General features: G+C 41.1%; 1 protein-coding gene across 2 annotated transcripts in view; it reads right to left on the bottom strand.

The window, feature by feature from the left end:
* Nucleotides 1–24,193, bottom strand: part of cux1b (cut-like homeobox 1b) — an 82,394-nt gene that overhangs the window by 29,819 nt on the left and 28,382 nt on the right. For both annotated transcript variants that reach the window (XM_008425798.2, XM_008425799.2), the window contains exons 3-6: nt 16,615–16,662; nt 10,135–10,213; nt 3,516–3,653; nt 81–204 (exon numbers count right to left, since the gene is read on the bottom strand). In XM_008425798.2, coding sequence (XP_008424020.1) covers nt 81–204; nt 3,516–3,653; nt 10,135–10,213; nt 16,615–16,662 — 389 coding nt within the window. The remainder of the gene's footprint in view (nt 1–80; nt 205–3,515; nt 3,654–10,134; nt 10,214–16,614; nt 16,663–24,193) is intronic.

Raw genomic sequence — 24,193 nt, 5'->3', positions numbered from 1 at the left:
TGAGGGCCACGGCGTCCCAGAGAACTAAAATAACCTCATAATAAAGACACAATTATCAGCAGTCAAACTGTTTATTATACCTCTCCTTCTCTGCATAGTCGTTGTGTAGCTGGAGCTGCTTCTCTTGGGCCAGGTTCTCAGCCTGGTTCTTCAGAGTCTGCTCGTATTCGCGGATCTTCTCCTTCAAGGCCTTGATGGTCACCTCTGAAAGGAAAGAGTCGGGGCAGAAAAAACAAGTGCTCAAACTAAAAGGAACGAATTTGTAAAGACAACAGCAGCAAAAACCCAGAGCACATCCGTTTTCTAGGACGTGATAAGCGGCAGCCGTGACCATGATGTGTTTGATGGGGCATTTTGACCTTTAGGGAACAGCTCTTCATATCCACACATTCTTCTTCTTCTTGTCAGCACAAGCCGCAGACCGTAGCCCTCGTGGCTCCGGCCTAATCTTTGCGTCCGCGACTGGTACCGAATATTCAGCTGCTCCCCTCAAGCCAGCAGATACGCTGTCTTCATTAGGGCCGCATTAGGACCGAAATCCCATAACCTGCCGGCTGCCGAGCTCCGTATGGGGGCCGGCCGAGATAAATCTAACACATAACTGGAGTAATAAACAGGCCTGTGTGTTCGTGTGCATTTTTCAGAGAGAGATATAAGCGAGTGAGACAATGATATAAAGCAATGCTGCCTTTGACTGAGGGCTCTTAGCGCTCTGTGTGTGCACGTGATTTAAACTACAGCCTCACAGCTCTGACACATAATCAATACAGGAGAGTCCCCTTAGAGCCCTCTTACCCCTTAACTGCTTAACTGAACTTTAAACATTTAGGTTGCAGGGATCAATGGCCTCTGCTCTCCGTGCGCCTCGGCGTGTGTGTGTGTGCGCGCGCGGAGCGAGTCCACGTGTGCGTTTCAACAGGAGTGGGAGTTCCAGAGTGTGTTTTGGGGGGTTTAAATATCCCCCCGCATCTATTGAGGCGGGAAGGAGGGATAAAGGATGAGGGAACAGAAAAATCAATGGCAGAATGGAACCCTGCCGTTATCGAGCTGTTCCAATTAACTCTCGCTGAGGGAAAAAAAAAAAAAAAAAAAAAACACAGGGTTGGGGGGGATTCCAAAACATTCCCTCACTCGCTCACTCTTCCTTTTTGACTGGATTTGCAGCACTTCTATTACCGCTTCACACTCATCTCTCTGCCTTTGTCAGTTTTTCCATCTTTCTCTACCCTGAGGTAGCCCGTCGTCTTTTATTCATAAACCCTCTGCCGGCTTACCCCCCCCATCTTTAAAACCTATTTGAAAATGTAGAACCTTGTACGTTTTCCCGTGTATCTGAAATATGCATGATGCACTAAATATGTTCAAATAAGGACTTAAACCTTGAATTTGTTGTAATGTTATATATTCTTTTTTTTGTTAATACAACATGCAAAGCGTAACAGGAAAAGATTTTTTCAGAACTCATCAAGATATATTCTGCATCTTGATCACAAAAAAACTCATCATTACATTTTTTGGCTTTTTTTTCAGTTATTTTTGATAATTGTGACTCGCAGGCAATGAAAACCCAAAATGTTAAATCTCATAAAATGCTCATATTACATAAGACCAACACAAGGATCGTTATTACAGTAATGCTGGTCATGGTTTGGTCTACGCCATTGTGGAGAAAAATGCTGACTCAAGCTGTCCAGGAGACCGTTCCTTCCTTTCACAAGAAAGATGAGATGCAATAGGTCACTGCTAAAGAAACGGCCTAGTTTCCAAGCACACTATTGGAAAGTTTAGTGGAAGGAAAAAGTGTGGTAGAAGACAAAAAATGCACAGAAATGCAAAAAAAAATTGCAGCGTCGTCAAAGCCCATTCAACAGTTTGGGTGGTTTTCAGGGCCAAGACCCTCCTCCTGGCTCTGATTGGTTGTTTCTGACAGAGCAGTGAATATGTGCAAGTTTCTGTAGGAGCTTGTTTTTTATCCCCACAGATTATCCATCTCATGTGACGATGTCATGACGGAGAGAAAGTGTTAAGAAATATGGGGCAACATTTTTATAAATGCTACATACTACAGCTTTTGCGTTATATAGAAATTAAGATCAAAAAGTCTGGAGGAAGAGCATAGAGGCAAAGAATCCAAGCTGCTGGAGGTCCAGTGTGTCGTTTCCACAGGCCCCCGTGTCCTCTGCCCCAGTTGGTACCCAGTGTTTCACCAAGTCCAATCAGGAAGCCTTAAGGCACCTGGTGCTTCCTTCTGCTGACGAGCACCATGGAGATGTTGACTTCATTCGATGCCACTTTAATAACTGTGGCATCGATGTGCAAAGCTGATCACCTGGCAAATCTTTGAGGTATTGTGGAGGGGAAGATGAGCAATGAGACTCCACACTCAAGCTGTTAAAGCAGCCTCTGCTTCCTTAGCACCACAGCAGAGCCATGCCAAGCTGCACTGATGCAGTAAAATATTTAGTGCCTGCATCTACTTCCCAGTGGGCTAACGTTTCTACACGAGATTTTAATTTTCTGGGAAGCTGACTTTTTTTCCCCCCGCTGTAAGTCACAATCCTTAAATTTATAAAATTTTATAGAAGATGAAAAAAAAAAACACTTGTGTAACTGTTAAAATTCCTTTGATGCAAAATTAACTAAATTAATATAATTTAGGAGACATGATCATATTTGTTATATACAAAAGGGAAATGACCCAATAAAATTTACAATAAAATGTAAACGTGAGGGGGAAAAGAGAAAAGGTTTACGAGTTTTTTTTAAGGGGAACTAAAGCTACTTTGACCTCACATGATCACCAGAGTGACTTATTTTGAACTAACAGAAGTAAAGGTGTGCATTTATCATATCGTTAATAATTTATTGCGATAAATTTCTTATTCTGATTTATCACTGTCATGATAAATTTCAATTAATGAAGTTTAAATCCCACCAAAACTGTCTGTATAGACTCAATTGTTATTTTTGCTATTTTCTCCACTGCTTGTTCAATGAAAGCATCATTAAATATTAATTAATTTGAAAATATGATGAAGTGCAGTTGCTATGTGCAGTTTAGTGACGGAAATCACACTTTTTTTTTTATGTGACTGCTGTCCTAAAGCAGTGCATTACAGATGCATTTGTTTGTGTTTGTGGTGTTATAATTGCTGTGTCATGCAGCGACAGTCATGCAGTTACCTAAAAAGGAAGTAATAAATAGTTCTTATTGTCACTTTCATCGTTATCACAATAGCATCACAAACTAATGTGATACTGTAAAACTTAAAAGTCTGTATCCCCCGACTCTAAACAAGAGGACCAGTTCAATTTTTCTCAGAATGCAGAGAAACTCTTCAAATTAACAGAATATTCACCAGGTAAAGACGTATTTCTCTGTTGAGCATCTAACTAATTGTCTTTTTAAATAATGTCACAGCATGAAGCAAAAACCTGAGTCATTTTGATTGGTTTTGGCTAACTTGTTGTCCCCTGTAGGTTAACAACATCCTCTCCGTTTACCCCTCTCTAACCTTGGTTTTTAACTTCTGCAAACTCTTTGTTGTAGTCCTCCAGTGTCTCTCGTAGCTTGGTGTTCTCTGTCTCAATGTCGTGCATCCTCTGGAGCTTCAGCTGCAGCTGCTGAGCCAGCTCCAGCACAGGTACAGGGTCTGAGGGGGGAGGGAAAAAAAGAAGAAAAAAAGACGAAATAAATAAATAAAAAAAGAAACACACTCCATGTTAACACACTCCAAAACAGATCAGACAAGCAAGGGCGGCGAGGTGGCCGAGTGTGTTTGGAATAACTGCAGTCAAGGCCGTCTGAGAACGAACGTTTGAACTGCTGATGCGTCCTTGAGCAAGGCAATGAATCTTGCAAGCTTAAGGACAAATGTTTGAAGCTGAACCCTGACCTTTGATCTCTGTGGAAAGTGACTGATTGGAGGAAGAAGTGAAACATAAACATAATTAGAAGAAACCCTGTGACGAGGGAGGATGTACTTCCAGTCATTAGCGCACAGAATACAGCTGTACTGGTAAAAGAAATGGATCTATATACAGTCATGTAAATAAATTAAGAAATTCTTTATTCATTCTCCAGTAGTTTAATCTCTTTTGGCGCCGTTTTATCGTTTTGTGTTGGCTGTTTTGTTATTTCACCGCATTTTCATGTGGGCCACTTATGCTACATTAAAAGCCATGAGTGTAAATGTTGTCGATCTACTGAGCGCAGCTTCTCCTTCATGGTGTTTTTCTCAGAAACTCATCAGCAAAAGAAAAAACTGACAGTCATGGAAAAGAAAGGAGCACCACCCATCACTCAAATTAAGCCAGTAATGTTTTAAAACTACAGCGGGTGAACTATGAGCTAGCTGTCGAGCTAATCTCAAAGAAAATAAAGGCAAATAGATCGTGTCCAATTTGCTTTAGATGTTTGTGTCAAATACGTTGACAACATGATTATTTTCACTCAGGGTTACTGCACTGGAAAACTTCCCAACGATTCACTGTCATTTTTATGTAAAAGGCAAATATTTGTACAGCAGCAAGGTTTTCAATATGGTATCAACAAACGATGACACCAAGGAAAGAAGGATAAAGGACACAAAGAAGGACAGGATGTAGGACACAAGAGTTTAGATCAGGACTAAAGAAAGAAGACCGACCCAACTCGAGCCCATAGACATTGTGCTGGAGCCTGATCCAACCCGACTAATTAACTCTAATTAGAGAGCCAAGCCCGAAGTAAACCTGATCTATTACTTTAAACTGCTACCAGATTAAAATCCTTCCAGACCTCCGACTTTGCACTCTGCTTCCTTATTAGTGTAATTTCCCCTGTTTTTAGCGTATGTGTAACATGTTCCAGCTCCATCTTGTTGCTTGTTGTGACCGCAGGGTGAGTCAACAGCAAATGATCTGGGATGTCTGACTGACAGGAGCAGGGCGGGGCCACGTGGGCATGCAGGGAGCTGCGCTCGCTACAGTCTGATTAGCTTCTACACCTCACTTTGATTCCTGACCAGGCTGAACTGGCCGCCCTTCTATTCAGGCTAGAATAAGTAGATTAAAACATGTTTATGTTGCCCATTCTCCTTTAGGTTTTTCTGTGCTGGAACCGGACTCTGCCCAAATGTCAGGTCGAGTCGGGTCGGCCTATTGAGCTGAACTCTACAAGAAAGGAAGGAAAGAGAAAGGAAGGGTAAATGAAGAAAAGATGAGAAAGACATTGAAGGAAGAAAAGATAGGATGAAAGACGGAAAGATGGGATGGAAATAACTGAAACAAGACAAAAAATGGGATGACATAAGGGTGGAAGAAAAGAAGGTTATAAGGAAGGAAGCAAAGACGGAATAGGGAAAAATAATATATATAAGGAAAAGAAGAAAAAAATGGAAGACCATGAAAAAGGGAGCAAAGAAGGATGAACACTAGGAAGGAAAAGTGAGGAGGGAAGGTAGGACATATAAGGGAGTATGGAAGGACATAAGGAATTTAGAGGAAGAAAAAACAAGAGGATGAAAAAATGGGACAGAAGGTGAGAACAGAAGTCAGGACACATTTAGACAATGTATAAGAATTAAAACCTGAAAATGCTACTTTTTTTTTTTTTTTAAGGAGAATTAATGACTTTTTCACACCTATTCAAACTTGGAAAATAATAAAAAAAAAAAAAAAAAAAATTTTCCTGGGAAAAAAAACAAGTCAAATCAAAACTTCTCCCGACTGCGAAGGAACCCTAATTTTACTGCACACAGCCAACCTAGCATTGACCTTAAATGAGCATTATAGTGGAACGTTGTTTAATATGAAACTCCTTTGATTGGCAAGAGACACCAAAAACTAAATTAAACGGTAAACCCAACAAATACATTCCCGTAAAATTTTAAACAGCAACAATTCCCAACGGTTTAACTCTCGACATGCAACAATCCGACATTAATATCTGTATTGATCTCAATATTGAAAGAAAATTCTAGATCAGGTATCATTGAGAATGTACCCGATACATAAGGACAGATCCATTTAATTCTAAGCTTTCAGCTCGGAGCGATGTCATGCTGTATTTATTTTGCGTTACATTTAGAATTACCTTTGTCAGTTTAAGTTTTTTTAAAGTTATTTTACATTGGCTGTTATTCTCCTAATTGCACTGACTGAACAAATTAAAGTTGTGTTGCTTTTACATGTTTGACCAAGCTTGTGAAATGGGCCGTAGTGGTGCAGAGTTATAAAATAAATGTGTAATTCAGTACATTTATGACTGTGCTTGGGGGGGAAAAAATTTCAGTTAATTCAGCACCGTTTTACTGTGCTAAACCTCAAATATCTGTACTGGCATCAGAAGTGAAAGAAGTGGCTTTCCAGCCGAGTTTCCTTAATCGTTATTCTTCAACAGCCAGAATATTTTTACTCGATACGTTGCTAATGATGTAATAATTATAAAAGTTAAAATCGAGGTTTGCTGTAAATACGAAAGTGAACGACGCGCCACAGTTAGCCGCCGTCCCCCATCCCGTGCGAACAAACTTTCTCCGTTAGGTCTAATCAACAATGGCCTGTAAGAGGAAACTGTTGAGCTTTGTCATAAACATTGGCTTCGTATTAGCGGGGATCTAACACGACGATGGCTGACACAGCAGGAGAATTGGATAACAGACGCAAAGCGAGGCAGACAGACAGCAACACAGATTAGACACATTAACGAGAGATTACTGGCTGTGATCAGTTAAAGTGTTCGCTGCGATGCATCTTGAAAGCGAGAGGAAAGGCGAAACATGGCAGCAGACAGTTGGACAAAGCGAAGCTGTAAAAAAAAAAAAAAAAAGAGAAAAAAAACAGGCAGCGAGAACTGTAAATAAGAGATTAGAGACACGGAGACAGAAGGAAGAAAGACAACTTTTCTGGAGGCATTTTACCAACAACCCTGGAAAACACACAGCAGGGTTAACTGTCAGTGTGATGAAGAGAGCTCTGTCAGTCAGGCCAATCACATCTGATTGGTGCTCATGGGTGGCAGACTGGTGACAGGCAGCCAAGAGACGCAGGCAACGCTCATCAGCATGCCAGCTAAAAGAGCAGTTTATGCGTGTGTGTGTGTATTTGTGTTTCTGTGTGTGTGTGTTGTACAGATAAGAGGAACTGACAGCTTACAGCTGGGGGTAAGAGCCGTGTATGTGTGTGTGTGTGTGTGTGTGTGTGTGTGTGTGTCTTGTGTCTGACGCAGTTAGATATCTTAACTATGCTAATGAGAGATCAGCAGAGAACGATTGGGGAATTTCATGCTGATTTTGTGCCGTCAAGGTGACACACCACGCAGGGTTGAGCTCCGACACAAACACGCACGCGCGCTCGCTCACACAAGTTGGAGTCCCAAACAAACAAATACTAAGTAACATAACAGTATGCTCTGAATATAGACTCCTATCTACTTTTGTGCCCTTGAAAATTAACTTTCCCTCTCCCGTTTATCAAAGTTTTGTCCTTCACAGAGACGCCGTCCCTCCCCGGCCGGTTAAAGACAGCTTGACTCGTGGGCCGCTGGTGCTGAGCGCTCTCACCAGACACCTTTAATCTAAACCAGAGCACGCTGGGATGACTGTCCAGGCCTTCAAGCTGACAGAAGGCAGAAGAAAACACACTGTTTCCTCTTTCAAGACTGCTGCATTAGTCAGGCTGCTCTGTGTCTCTGTGCATGTGCGCATCAGGCATTACATCATTGTCTCGCTGCAAGTTAAGAATAGCCCCGTCAGAGCCGGCGCTGACTTATTGGGAGCAGTACAATCCAAAGATATTACTGTAGGTCTATCCGTGTGGGAATACGGTGACCTCCTTACGTTATAGATGAACTCGACTCCTTTCTCGTTCCTACATACCGGGCCCTCCAGGACTTCCGCGCAGCTGAAAACCTCCAACCAGCAGCGCTGTGCAGACGCTACTGTCGTTTTTCTCTGCCTCAGTGTATGAAACGTGACTGGTTTTATTTTATTATTTTTTTCTTCTGTGCGTGCGTTTCGCTGCAGCCAATCCGGGGCCGTACTTGTCATCAATGTCAGGATGCACCTTCTGTTAAGACCATCTTAAAGCTACACCCGTGGGATTAGGCCTTGTAGGGATGTATTACGGAATCACACACACACACACACACCCCCACAAACACACACGCACGCGCATACACACACACAAAGCTGAAAAACGAGACGGCATCAGAGCAGACTGGGCATGGTCCGGTTAAACCTCGAAAATGTTCCAACCTGATTGATGCCCAGCTGTTCAGAAACATAAAAATATCGGATCTATTTCCAATCAGTAAACCCACTATATCTAAGAGTAGTAAGATAACCTTCTTCAGTGTGGATGCCGTTACTGTGTGAAGAAGACTTTTCCACAAGGTACTACATGTAAACGAACAGTTATTTGTTGTAACGTGAGCTCAAAGTGAAATGTGTGCAGTTAGCTTATCGAATAACTGAAAATAATAATCGATAAGTGGATTAAGACTGGGCTATCATTTTAAAATGGAACTTTGTGCCTTGATAAAACTTAAAAGAGCTTACACAATAAAATACTACTGATCTTAGAAAGGAGGAATGTATGTCTACAGGCATATGTCTCAGTTTCTCAGTGTGAATTGCACAATAGCAGGCCACCAGCACGGACATATACCCTTAGCAAAAAAGCAGTTAATTCAATCAGGGCATTAAGGTACTAACATTTTCATTTCAGGTTGTATATTTTAAGCTGTTGTGTTATTGCGAGGGCAATGTCAGGTTCGGCGGTCCATGAGTGTTTGCTAAATGGGTTAAGTGGTCCTCAGCCTGGAAAAGTTTGAGAAACACCGCTCTAAAGTGATTTCAGTGCTCAACCAGGGCTTGTTCTCAACTGGTTCTGCAAAATCACCCTTTTCCTTTCCCACAACCAGAGCCAAGTCTGCTGATTCTGGTTGATTATCCATGTTTTATGCCGTTTTTGTGAAGCAGCATAGTGCATGGAGATAGTTTAATTAGCGATATCACAAATCATTCCCGCCAACAGCTGTTAGACTCTACAACCATCACTGCTCCCAACAAAATCATTAAGTGTTTACGTCCCTGCTGGCATATGCATTATCATCTGCTCTGCTCTTACTCATTTTTAAATAACATTTCCGCTGCTATTCCACATCTGTTTTTCTGCGTTGCTATACTGTATTGAAAATAGTTCGTCTTTTTTTAATGCTCACTATATAAGCACGTTATCTGCATTTCCGGACAAAGTGTTCCGACTCAGTTGCACGTCTCTTGGATCATGAGTCCAACATTCTTTCTAATAATTACACTGTATTTTCTGATGCAGGATGTTACCATTATGGTTTTTATTGTTAAACTTGCTGCTTTATAACTTGTTTTTAACTCTTTAATAACTTTTTTAATATTGGATGCTGATATTAAACCTGATTTCCCCCCTCCCTTTGCTGGTCAGTAAAGGCTGTTTCTATACTATTCTTTTCTAAGTTATACTTCAACAGCATAATTGCAACTGTAATAATTTTGTCTTTATCTTAATGTTATTAAAACTTGCCAATAATCTTTTTAAATGTAATCCTTAATGACAACAAAGGCTAACTTGGTTGTTTTGAAATACTTCTTCTCATGAAAAACAGAGTTATGGGTGTGGAATTAAAATGTCAGCAATCATTCTTGTTATAGATATTACTTTAAATCTTAAAGTAGCAGACAATGTCATCATGTCTGTTAAGCAGATAGCCTTACTAACCAGCAAGTATCAGCCTGTTAGGCCGGTAACCAATATTGAATAACTAAATAAAAAATATATATATATCCTACATTTTTTTAATGAAATTTGTTCAATAATGCTAAATCTTAAAGTGTTATACTTAATTCAATATACAAGTTTTTGACTAAAGGTATATTGAAATGTTCACTTTCTGTTACAAGTAAAGACAATTTGGTATATTAAATATGGTGGAACTTTTGCATTTGAATTCAAGCCTTTGCGCCACCGCGTCATGTCTGGAGAGGAGGAGCTTTAGTTTTTCCCTTCGTCTCTTTTAGTGGCCGTCTGGGTGGATGTGGGTTTCAAACTCCAGTTCTGACTTGATGTATCCCAACAGAAATTTTACACAAACACAGACAGGGAAACTATCCTTACCTGGGACATCAATTATTTTCTTGTACACGTTCAAGAAGGCGGCCTCTGCTTCTTTACTCCTTTTACTCAAGGCGTCGATCTGCAAAGACGAAAAGCAAAAAGGAACGGTTAATTATCACCACAAATCTGAGAGTCGGATCTACTGACCCAAGAAGAAGGCCCATTAAATTCACAGTAAGAGGAGCCTGCATATCCGTCTTTTCTCACTATACTTTGGTATGCTGCCTGCGATGGCGGCCGTCTCAACGACGGCGTTTCCTTCCCCGTGAAGCCAGTTCAGCTGTTCAGCTGCTGACGGATGCTTTTCGTTTGCCGTGCGCGAGTGCGCGTCTGCGTCGCTCTGTCCTCGAGTGAGTGTGCCCAAGTCCGTTTGTTAGCCTGTGTGTGTGTGTGCGTGTAAAACGGTGTGTGTTTGTCTCCCCCCTCCAGCACGCTGACATCATTAAACAGCTGGCTCAGTCTTTCCAGCCACAGCAGGGGCAGATTATTCAGTCAGCTCTTAGCAGCAATACAGTGTGGATCCATTACTGATGTAGCCATTAACACAAGAGAGCACGGCATGCATTCCATCACCAATAATATCGAAATGGACGGGATTAGGACAGATCCATAAGAAATTACTACCAAAAATCAAGCTGTGGAACTTCTGGAGCGTTTTCAGCGCGGCAGCAGGAAGCAGCGAGGCTCTGCTACAGACGGTGCCACGCGTCCATATGAGAATCAGACGTGGTAGTCGAGAACGCATCTGAAATCTTGTCTAAATTGAGGGAAACAGATGCCAAATAAAGACATTCAGATGGTGCTACTGTACTGGGCAGAGCTACAGCTGACTACGCTGGCTGCCGCGCTCAGACTAAACAGCCCATGTGTTTCTCTTCCAGCTCCTCCAGCACGTTCACGAACTGAAAAGGAATGGAGACAAAAGCCTGCGCAAGTCCAAATATAAAGTCTTCACATTCCCAGCCAAACCAGTAGTGTAGTTGATGGGTGGTTTAAGGGGTTCTTGCCACTGTAAACAGAACAGGCTACATGTAACACTGCCTCGGCTCCTATGGGAACCTAATAAATCTCCTCACATGGCTTTGATTCATCTGTAGTTTTTTAGCCACAAAACATCTGGCCCCAAGTAGGCTGGTGCCAGCACCCCTCCTTCTTTCCCCCAAGTCTTTTTATATCTGGCTTTCTCTCAGTCTATCTCTTGTCACTTCCATGTTCTCCGACTCATTCCCCTCCTCCCCCTTCCTTTTCTCCCTCAATGATTTTCGGCATCAGTCTCACACATGTTTCTCTGTCACAGAACTTTCTACTCTCTCACATGGAAGCAAAAACAACTCTTTTAGAAGCGGGCCGGTTACCGGTATCGAGGTACATGGAGGTAAATTTAAATGGGTAAAATTTTCCGTTGTATCGTTCCAGCAGTATACAGTGGTTTTAATGAGCCGCCAGAGAGAGTTCTGGGGCGACAGGAGTCTTAAAGAGCCCAGAGCAAGTCAGCGATTGCTGCACACTGCTAGTCAGCTGGTGGAAAAATGGCTTCCGCACAGGAAAGGCAAACTAAACAATTTGGAAATCTTTCCATTCGTGAAAAACTTGCACGGTCATCATAGCGTGGAACAAAAGGAGCGCCAGCCGTCACTGATACTAACAAAGCACTGTTTTATGACCTAGCTGTAAGCTAGGAGCTGCATGTCTGTTTAATCAGCGATTTGCAGGCTTTATCCAAGCAAACAGCCCAATTAATTAACCAGCAGAACAGGAGCACTGATGAATTTAGTGTGTATTGATCCCAGGGTTTATGCAGGTTTAACCAACTCAAATTTAAGATTTTTAAAGACCGTTTTAAAGACCATTGTGAATAAAATTTAAGACCTATATTACGACAGACAAAAGAAATGCAGAGGACCAAAACTGTAAAATTTCTGTGGTCATTTTGTGGCTTTTGGTAGCAGCTTTGTGCTTCTCACATGGCATGTGCTAGCTAGCCATTTGCTAGCTGCTAATGGCTTACTGGCTAGCTTGCTAGCAAGTTTAATAGCTCGTTTTCAGTAGCCTTAACCACCTTGAGTCCAAGAATGCAATGAGTGAAACTTTTACCTGACAGAAAAGTCCCACCAGAAAAAAACATCCGTAAGAAGTTAAATAGTCCCTTCATGACTAAATTTAAGACTTGAGATTAACGCCTTTAAGACCAACTTAAATTTTTTTAAGCATTTAAAGATGTTTAAGACCTTAATTTTATATGAATTTAAGACTTAATGATGCAGACATTACAGATCATACAGTTTTAATCTAGTCAACATTAAAATACAATAAAAGTCATAGATGTTGTACACATTATTTTAGCAGGAGAGCCTGAATATATATATATATATATATATATTTTTTTTATATATTTAAAATAATTTTATATACTTATTTTTTTTAATGTTTTGAACGTTCTGGCCAGACATTGTTTAAAACCATTTCAGCTTATTGCTTAGTTGTATATTTGTATCCCTTAAAAATTTCAAGACATAAGTTGCAAACACAGCTAAGGTTTCCGAAATATTTGAAACTCCACACACTAGATAGAGTAGACTGAAATTAACTTATTTTCCATGAACCAACTATATATAGAGTTAGACAAATGCTGCATTATCTGCTACAACTGCCAAGAACAGTCATCTGGTAGAGAGAATAATGATGCGATCAGAGGAACTGATTAGGTCACAAGAACAAGTAAACATTTTGAGCCAAGAACACGATCCAGTTAAGCAAAGGTCACAAATCAAAGACCTTCATTCTGTTTATGCAATTTACTTTGCCTGCTGCGTTGGCCCTTTACAACTTGTTGAGCCTATATGAGCAGATTGCTTCATATAAAAATTTGGGCCAATATCAATATCCAATATTAATATTGCTGCAATGGCCAATGCCCAATATTTAGGATATTGGGGCAACGGGGGTGTGAGTTCATCCTAAAATCGATGGGTTGAAAAATTCCAACTCCACTCTGTCTGTCTTAATTGTGTCTTTGAGCTTCATGCTCTCCGCCCGCTGATGGTAGTCAGAGGGTTTGGTGGCACTGATGCATGGCAGCCTCGCTTTTGTCAAATTGTCTCAAAATAGCTGTGGCTACAATGTAGCTTACCACCATTGGTGTGTGAATAAATGTGGCATAAAACATTTTGCTGTCCTCTAGACTTGATAAAGCCCTATACAAGGTCAAGCTATTTGCAATATCTATATTTCCCCGACACTGTGAAAAAAATAAATGCATTTTAAAAAGCCACAATGCTAACTTTAACCCTCCTTCCAAACCACAAATGGAACAAGATAGAAATAAATATTAACTATTAATACCAGCCTAGTTTTAATTATCAGACCAATACGTTCAAAAAGACTAACATAAATGTTATTGCCGTTCTATCGACCATCTCCAATTTCTGCCATCCACCTTCAATTCTTACTCCCCCTTTGACATTACCCAAAAATCTACAATGCAAAAACAGCATTTTTTACAAAGCCACACTTTTTTAAAAACTTTATTTGCAGGAATCCTGCATTTAAAAAGAAAAGGCCCCTCTAAACATGTACTTCACAGTGAAAGATCATGTATGGTTTACATTTTGTTTTTTTTGCGTAGACACCGTGAAACTCTCATAACTGCCTAAACTCCAATGATAAATCCCGTTCCCACAACATGCCGCATCATGCCCTGTACCCTTCTCGAATGCTGTGTGACCGTGTGTGATTGAAGATACTCAGCTACTAATGGAAGATTACTGATGTTAAGACCGCTTACACAACAATGTTGAACTTGTGTGCATGTGTTTGTAATAACATGCGATCAGAGATTCTGAGAACCATCAACACTGTCGATAATAAAGACGGCACACACACAAAAAAAAAAAAAAAAAAAAAAAGATGGGCTGATGGCAGTGAAGGAAACCAGCTGCATGACTGTACAATGACTGGGCCAAGGTCAGTGGTACAGCAGCTTTATATAGCGCAACATGGGAGGCAGGAAATAGACGTTTAATGTAGGACACACCCTACAGTTAAAAGCAGGTTAACTGCAGGACCAGAGCCATTAGAAGACCACCCAGGATTTGCAAATACAGCCCTGCTGTTCCAAACTGCGGCTCGCTCAACCAATCCCGATGACATCTGCTGTTACACGCTCCCCTGCCCCCATCCCACACAGACACACACAGACAGACAGACGCAAACCAAGTGACACAAATGATACCTCGCCAGTATCGGTGGGTTACCAATGAGAAGTGCTTACAATGGCAGAAGGTATCCCTGACAAATCCACACACAAACACATACATACGTACGTCAGCAGCTTGTGGCACCATCACTCAGCACCGCCTTGCTCCCCTATCTAACCCGTAGTGTGTGAAGGGCATCGGGCTGACCTGTGTGTGTGTGTGTGTGTGTGTGTGTGTGTGTGTGTGTGTGTGCGTGTGGTCTTGTGATTTGTACTTTTCCTAAGACTGTGTTGAGTGACTCCTTCCATCCCCTAAATGCTGTTTCAGGGTTAGAGGTCAGGTTTAGGACTAAGGTGTGAATGGAGTCTATGTTAGCTTTAGGGTTAAGTATGTACTGGTAATGGTTAGGTTTTAGCTACAAGTAGAAATGAATGGAAGTCAATGGAGAAACAAATGTGTGTGTGGAGTTGTGAGGATGACTAACTTTGCATAAATAGATGACGAGGATAGTCAGTTATNTGTGTGTGTGTGTGTGTGTGTGTGTGTGTGTGTGTGTGTGTCCGAGTGTTTGTGCGTGTGCGCGAGTGTGGCCCCAGTGGAGTCTGATAAGGGGAGGCTATGGGAAGCAGAGACTGAAGCGTTGGATAATGGAAAAGCTTATCTGATCGATGGACCAACAAGAAACACTAAGCATGCAATACACACAACACACACACACAGAACCCGTTTACCAAACTAGGGCCTTGTGGAAGCCGTACTGTTATTGGTAATAATTATGACCCGAGGGCATCCACCTTTCAATGACAAAGATTAAAAGTGTCAGACCCTCAGAGTTCCTTGCGCTAAAACTTTTTATTGCTCTGTCAAAGCTCCACAGTCACTTAGTAATGATTAAAGTTTGTTGGAGCAGGGTGGGGGGGGAGGTAGAGGGGAGCTTTGGGATGGGTTACTGAGAGACTCCAAGACGACCCCCCACACCCCTTCTGTTTTTTGGTGCCGTCTTGTTTCTGATCAAAGGGTTTGAGGGCTAAGCAAACAAAGACGGGTCTAAAATTACACACTCCGAAAACGACTCGAGTTGTGGCACGCAAGCGCACAGAATAGTCGCCTGATTGATGGGGTGCTCCGAGACTGGCGCTGGTGTACAGTATTATCTCAATAATCATAAGATAATGTCTCTCAGTTCCGCGGCCACCCACTGCGCGTCTCGGCGTGTCCTGGTGTGCACGCCATCGAGGTGTGTCAACATAAAGATGGTGGAAACAGCTGACAAAGCCCCAATTATACTGCTGGCTGTTTCTATTCTCTAAATAGATTGTGGATCATCAGCAGAACGCGGTGGAACCACGATAAATTACTGTATTTTTACACAACCGCCGGCTGTGTTTGTTGTTTTAACACAAGAATATGGAAACTAACCCAGTGTTAAACTGTAATATTCCATGGCCAGTAGTAAAACAGACCTTGTCACTATCTATTCAGATGATTTTTGCTCGACTGCATGTGTGTGTGTGTGTGTGTGTGTGTGTGTGTGTGTGTGTGTGTGTGTGTGTGTGTGTCCTCGTGTGTGTGCGTCAGCGTGCACCCACCCACTCCGACCCTGAATAAAGCCCCAGTCTTAACCAGCCGTCTCCACTCCTACCCTCGGACTTTCACATAAGGGAGTGAACTGGAAATGCGTGGCTGCCAGAAAGGAGGAGTCAAGACGGAATCAAGATGGAATCAGGCCAAAATGATGGAGGACGGCAATATTAAGAGCATAATGCAGCACATGCACAGTTCAGTCAACTTTTATCGATCCTCGTGAATTCACCATTAAACTGAATGTAACCAAATGTGGCACGACGAGGGGAGGAGAAGGCTAGTTTATAGTTCACCAAAAGACCACTGAATTATACAGAGGAACAAAGTGTGAGGAAATAGCAGTCACTGAGTTGTGACTGGATAGAGCTAGGGATTTTGTGGTGACTTTTTTTTTTTGCAGGATGCAATTTAAACACACCCTCGGGCTACAGAACTTCATGAATAGGACAGAAAATCAAGAGCAGAGGAGAGCAAAGCCAAGGAGGAGAGGAAAAGGGGGAAATGAGATAGTGCCGAGAGAGAGAGAGAAAACAGTTGGTGAAGAGAAGAAGTGACAATGTAGGAAAGACAGAGAAGAAGAGGAAGAAAAGGGCACTGAAGAATGTCAAACATGGTTTGTCAACAGCGGTTTTTAAGTACTGTAAATGGAACAGTGGTGGTTACTTTAAATTTCTAAACATACTTTAAAAACAAAACTCACCTCTCCTTGGAAGCTCTTCAGCAGAGGAGCAACCTGTTTCCGTAAATCCTACAAAATAAAATGCAGAGGGATTAGCAAACAATGAAACTCTGCTAACATTTTAATATTAAAACGAGACATTTCCCGACTGATTTTCAGCTAAATCAGCTCTGATAGGAAACTGAACAAAAATAAAATCTGATCTTTTGCCAGTCAGTGAACACACCACACATTACCGCTACCAGCTCGCACGACGACCCTGTGTGGAAGTGGTTACTGAGGGAAGTATTTAAAGTTCACTGTCTTCAAAAGGGAAGAATATCAAAAGGTGAAAGACGCTGCAAAGAGGAAACCAGCTTTATCCTACAAAGACACGTCAACTGCTTTCTTCATGTATCCACAGTGGGTCGGATGTCAACAGATAACAGGAAGCTAGAGACATTACAGCAAAGCTATTATACTTGATTATTTTCAGAGTCTAACTGGGACCGTCATGGGACATGCTGTAACAGGACAGGTTGGCAAACCTTTGGAAATAACGCAGGTAGTTAGGTCTACTTAATGAGGAATGCACTCAAACTACTGTATTTATGCTAACCATACTAATCTCATTAATATTAGAGGCTACAGAGTTTGAAATGTTGGCTCTTTTTTTTTTCCATAATCGTTTGTGAAAATGAATGAAAATGTGTTCAAAATCAGAACTGTCCAACGACAATTGTTTCTTCACGCACACAGTGTGACATCACCCTGGTCACATTATAAATAAGGATCAAGCACTTAATGTTCGCTATAGCTACAATAAAACATTTTAAAATTTTTCTGTTAAATCTAATATGTTCAGACAGAATATTTTTCAATGGATCTTGTAGAGGAAAAAGTGTCTGGTGAAATATTTAAAAATGTTCATATCTGCAAACAGATAAATAGTGATTTTAGACAGGTTTTAGTTGGGTTTTATTTACTGATACTTCTGCAGGATTTCTCTGTATTCATGGATTTACTTAGTGGCTGAGGGAGACAGCTCTGTAGCTTTGAGCCGTTTATGAAAAAGTCAGTTTATTTTTCAATTTCTCTTGAGAATGGAAAACAATAATATCTCATTTTCAAAAACAAAAATCTGTTCCCACGGAATCTCTAATTGGTGCCTCTGTTAGTAAGATGTCTGTAAATTTAAAAAGGAGGCTGGGATGTACTGAAGAAGCACAAACCAAATCCAACAGAACGCTGAAATACATCAAATCCTAGATTCAAAGAGGCAGCCATTCTTCTTGCAGCCAATAAATCCACTGTAGTGTGTGAGTTATGAACAGAGTGGGGGGAAAAGGCCCGGTTTTATACCCTGAGGTGCTTCACCGGACTGTGTTTCTCATAAGAACAGGTGCAGCACCACCTGGGCCACCCAGAGGCACCGCTAGTGCGTGTGATTCAGTGGCGAAAGGAGCCATGGAGCAGGCCTACAGTTAATGCAAATTGTTTTAGTGGCACACCAGGGTTTTTTCCCACTCTCCATTTCTCTTGCAACAAACCAAATGCATTTCATCCTTCAGGTCCAGTATGGTATGACTTTCTAGTACGAATCAGCAGTTTCAGATTAGATAGCCAGTCTTGTATGTATCAGGGGAACATGCAAATCACCATGCTGTTAGCCAAGCCTGCATCCTGACAGACTGAACTGGAGCGTGCGGTAAAAAGCTCAGCAGAATAGGACATTATGTGCAGAAACATTTGATTTGCACAGTGTACGGATGCAAACACAAACACAAAACCGGCTAATGAAGACGTTAAGTAGGGCAACAGCAGCTGTTTGAAGAGGACAATCTGCACCTTTTCAAAAACCTGCAGCCAAAATGCCAAGTGGGGAGTGCAGGATAGCAGGCATCCCGAGCTGACCTGTGACCGGCGTCTGGGGCTGGACTAATCTCGAGTCGGTCCAGACAGGCCGTTTGTCTGGGGCTTAGGACAGGTCAGGAGTCTGTGACCCCGCTTCATTGTTGCCTCATTAGGGGTCGGATCAGCCGTTTGTCTGGGCCAATTCAAATATTCCCCCGTCGTGGGTAATGACCTGCACCCTCTAACCCCGCCTGTCCAGCCCAGGGTTGCCCCACGCCCAAAACCACCAGCATAAATGGCTGTTACAAAATTTGCATCAGATTGTGATTATGCCCCCCCCCCCACAACCCCCATTTCGGCGTGCATTTGAGATTACCTAAACAGGCTCCGGTTTGGATGACAGCGGCTTCGCCGTTTAATTTAGCTTCAAAATATTGGAACACTTAAGTAAATCTTTTATTTTAAAATTCCACTAAGAGTCATAAAATTATTTTTAGATCAATATCTACAGTTAGGAGGTTGTCATCTCTTCCAGGAAAGTCTATTAGCCCTGCAATAATTGCTTACAGCATGCAAATCCCAATCTTCAGATTCTATTTAGCAAGTGCTCACATGACAGAGTTGGAAGTTATGCTTTTCTGAAGCAAATTACAGGATTCCTAGAAATGTTAAAGCTTCTACTATTTCCCAGACACAACTGTTCGTGTTTTTCAACTAGTCTGTGTAAGAGAGTGGGGGGGGGAGGAGGAAACACTTTTTGGGGCATGGGGGAACGTTAAATCCTTCAGTCCAAGTTTGTTGTGTTTCTTGTCTAATGCCAATTCAAATAAAGCATTTAAAAAGTACTTTTTGGGTTAAAAATTAAGGCTTCCTAAATCTTAAGGAGTATGAGAAAAGCCTCCATAGTCCTAAATGGTCAATGGATTGAATTTATGCATCACTTTTCACTTTCAAGTCACACCAATCACTCGTGGTGCTTTACACTAGAGCCACATTTACCCAGACGCACCCACAAATGTGCACACATTCATAAGCCGATTAAGGCTGTGACGATTCATGAATGATTCAAGGACCTTGATTTTTAAAATTCCTCTAAGCAAATTATTTGCCTCAAGGCTTCATTAAATTATGTCTTACCATTTAGCATGCTGTGTTAAAGCCGGATGATTATTTGTGTAGCGCAACACTCTCACTTCCGCCAATGAGCCGTTGACAATGCTAAGGGCTATTAGCAGCTATGGAGGGAGATGGCGAGGGACAGAAATGTGTCCCTCGTCGTCGCCAATAAAGAGACAAAAAGTGTCAAAGGTGTGATTATGTGGGATTATTTCACACTAAATAAAAAAGATGACACAGCTCGGTGCACGTACTGCAAAACGGAATTGTTTTTCTACGATACCAAGTCCTGGATGCTCTGTCCTCAAACAAATCAACTTGAAACATCCACTACATGAAACGAGCTCCCTCATGGTTGCCTAGTGGTGACTTTCTTTGCTCACTTTGCAAAACACTAGCTTTAATCTGTGATGGTACAGAATATGGCATGCTACGCATGTCAAGGAGATGCATTCTGACTAACATTACATCTACTTGCTGATAAAAAATAGTGACAGCAAAATATTGATTAGAAATAAAAAGTATTTTCATTTATTTAAAAAGGAACTGAACTGAATGATTTTTTACTAGCATTTTTCTCTTTCACATACTTCTCTTGCTGTAGAACAGGACAATTTATAATACTCATTTACTTAATCATTTGTCAGAATAATTGACAGATCACTCAATTACTAAAATAACCGTTTATAACAGCCCGGTAGGCAATTTTGGGTGAAGTGTCTTGCCCGGTGGCACATCGACATGTGGCAAGAGGAACGTGAAATCGAACCCAGAACATTCAAGCTACAGAGCGACTGTCCCATACCATCCAGGTCCGGTTTGATCAGTCTCATTTAAGATTTTGAGATACTTCACTGCTTCACAAGACAGATCAGAAATAGTCACTGTACCAGAGAAATCTTGTGCCACTTTCACTCCCCCCCACCCTCGACCTAAATGAGATCGGACCCCCAGGACAAGCATATACAGGTAAGGAGGGTGGAGAGGAAGGGTTCCTGTTCTCAATTCCTGTGCATGTTGTAGACTAGTGGTTCTCAAAGTGGGCGGTACTGCCCCCCCGGGTTCAGAGGACGGGGGGCGTCCTCAGTATCTGTTCCCCCAAAGGACGTCCCCCCAAACGTTCTTTGGGGAGGCGTTTGGTCGAAGGTAAACTTTACACCTTATATGAATAACAATACCAGTTTAGACTTTGAGCAACTTGGTAAAACTGTATTGTGTAACATTAAATCATGCTTGGCTGCAACTGTATCGATGGCAGCTCTTCTCTTCAGTGTTTGTTAGCTTTTGGCACAGCTCCGCTCCTGCTACTGGTAGCTTCACCGCATCAGTTCAGCGTTACACCGGCTGATGACGTTGCTGTGATTCACTTTGTCTGGTATTTTTGTACATATGTTTTGGCAGTTCTGTGATCATGTCAAAGCAGCAACTTATATTAAAAGGTGTTTTATTTCTGTTTGAAGGCTGCTCGCTTCCATGGAAGGCTAACAGAAAATCGCTCTTATAAGCATGTAATTACTAAAATGACGATACCCTGACTTTGTATCCCCCTGAAAAAAGAACCCATTTAAATAAAGAAATCCCTCCACGGGTGATACCACCATAGAGAGCGTTCATTTTATAGCGTTAACACCGGTGTTGTAAGTGGTCCAGTAAACGGGTGCGATGGAACAACGGTACCACAGCACTTTTAAATTTCAATAATCGGAATACCGCAATTGTTTCCGTTGTTTTAAAAGGTTTATGTCAGTCTGCCTTTTCCCCATCGATACGTTTCCCGACCGCCCTGCACCATAGAGAGTGTAAAAAAAAAAAAAAGCCGCACATTGCGCAAAACTCTGAAACAGGAGAAGCGGGACATAAAATGGAGCGACAAACTAGATGTGAATTATGGCATAAAAACAGAGAATCCGACGCTGAACAGTGAAAAATCAACACATGATGTGAAACGCATGACGATTAGGCATCGCAGCAGGTGATGAGTGAAGATTACTGATGGTCAATAAACAATCAAATAAATCTAGCAACAGGAAAGAACCTAAAGTGACATAGCAATAAACCAAGAGAGCATAATACTAATCAAAGGAAACTAAATGGAAATGAAAGAAGAACAAAATGCAAGAATAAACTAAGAAACTAAAGTAAATACAGAGGAATAAACTGGCATGGCAAGACCTTTCGAGCAATAATTAATACAGAGGACTGTATGGCAAGAATAAATAGACACTATTTCCACATAAAAGGTAAAATAATATTGTTGAAATGCCATGGGTTTGTTGAGACCATATATAATACCGAGAATAAATATATCTTACAGACCATAACAGTAAAGAACTTATCACTTATTTATGTTTTTAATTAGATTTGATATATTTATTTCTTCAATATTATTTTTCATGTCAATGTTATTGTCATGAGGCTGTTAAGTGACTCCATGACACTTTCAATTTGACTCATTAGATTTCGATTAAGAACCAAATTTGTTCTTTGTAATTTCTGTCCAGTAAAACTATTAATCTGATAATTCATTAGTCAGATCTATATAAAGATATAATCCATGTTTCTGTCTCATATTTGTATGGCATTAAAAGGATCTGGAACTTTTGTTTTTCCACTGAAAGCTCTGGATTGCACAATAAATGCCATGTGGGTGAAATTTTATGGATGATACTCTGTTGTCCCATTCTCCTGAACGCAGCACGAGCTGCACCACCAGAAACTGACAAACACTGAAGAGAAGAAGAACTATGATTAATGTAGTTACAATTCTATTCATGTTTTAATGTTGCAGAAACTGACAAACACTGAAGAGAAGAAGAACTATGATTAATGTAGTTACAATTCTATTCATGTTTTAATGTTGCAGAGCTCAGTCGTTTTGCAAATAGTTCAAAGTTTAAACTGGCATGTTGCTCATCTTTTATCTGGTCATTTTGTGGAATATTTAACAACTAGAAAATGGCAAAGAATAAAAATATTTTTTCCACTCTGATTGGCTGCTGTTACCAATTTTAAGTTGAATGTTCAGTCATTGCATTTTTTTTAGACACCTGTGAAAATAATTTCTATTCCTATGGCTTTTTTGTTCTCTGGGAAATTATTTTTGATGATAAACAGAAACAAGCATAAAAATCAAAACATCTACAATAGTCATAGTAATATTAATAATAAAATAATAGTCAGTGCAAAGTAGCCTACAAATTATTTGGTGGGGGGCGGTGAGGGATCAGGATAAATGCTAAGGGGGCGCTGGCCCAAAAAAGGTTGAGAAACACTGTTGTAGACATTCCCCTGGTTCAACACGAGTGAATCAAATGATGGGGTTATAGCCAGACCTCTGCAAAACTTCATGACAAATTAAGCCAATAACTCTGCTAAGAACTCAGCTGTGTCGGACAAATCTAAAACATTTAGAAGTTGGCTGCCCCTAGTGCGGAGGAAAAAAAAGTTGTAAAATTGTCGTATTTGACGTTTTGTCTGCGACTCAAAAACCAAATCATTCAACTACTTTGGCAAAAGTCAAACTAATGTTTTGGCAAGTGAAATATAAAGGATGTGATAAAGAAATGTAAATCAATGTAAAATGGATTTTATTTTTTAAAATTATAACAGACATAAGTGGAAGGAAATAAATGAACTATGTTTTCTCATTTCCTTACTTGGACCTATCAATCAGCCGGACAGTTTTTGCTTTCCCAGCTCTAATCACAAATACTAAATTTAAACTTATACACCAATTTCAGACTATAAACAACTCAACAACATGAACTCTGATAAACTTCTTGAACTTAGTAAAAATGGATGCTTCGATCCACAGATGGAAAATTTCTTCATCGAATACATGCAGCACACTTTCTTCAAATATACACCTCAAAATAAAGACGGAATTTTTTTTTTTCTTTTTACAATTCAACATTCATCTTTCAAACTTGTGCTTTTGTAATTTTCAACTTTATGGGAGGACCCGCATGGGCGGAAAATAAATAAACGCATTCACCTAACCCAGCATACAGCAGCCATGTACCTCTGCTGGACAGTGAAGCTCTGAACCCCTCCGGTCCACTCTGGAGTCCCTGTTCCCCAGCCCCCACCACTTCTAAAGATTTATGACCAAATAACATAACAATGCACACAGACACCATGGTCAATCTGCGAGTGTGTGAGTGTGTGTGTGTATTTTGGAAGGGGAGTGAGGGGCCCAGGCAGCAGGAGATGGATGGCTAGTGTGTAAGCTGCCGGCAGACAGCAGACAGGCCAGCCTGAGGAATCCTCCAGGGAGTATGGAACTCCCATTCCCTGTCTGTCTGCCCTGCAGCTAAACACAAACGTGTGTGTGTGTGTGTGTGTGTGTGTGTGTGTGTGTGTGTGTGTGTGTGTGTGTGTGTGTGTGTGTGTGTGCAAGCGTGCGTCTCCGTGCATGCGTGTGTGTTCTTTTACTACCACTGCCTCTGGCCAGCAATCTTTGGGGCATTTTCCAATCATCCCCATCTTCTCCGTCCCTCCTCCCCCCCAAAAAAACACTAGCAGCACAACATTAACTGAAAGGAAATTAAAAAGCCAAATAAATAATTCAGTCAAATTAGGAAGCACAGTGAGATGTAGTCTTTAGGAGGGGGGGCGAAAAAAATCTGTGTGTCAGTTCGAATGAATTATA

This window comes from Poecilia reticulata, linkage group LG13 (genome assembly GCF_000633615.1).
Source record: "Poecilia reticulata strain Guanapo linkage group LG13, Guppy_female_1.0+MT, whole genome shotgun sequence".
Lineage (NCBI taxonomy): Eukaryota > Metazoa > Chordata > Actinopteri > Cyprinodontiformes > Poeciliidae > Poecilia > Poecilia reticulata.
Note: the sequence above shows the minus strand (reverse complement) of the source record. Positions and strands in the feature narration are given on the sequence as shown.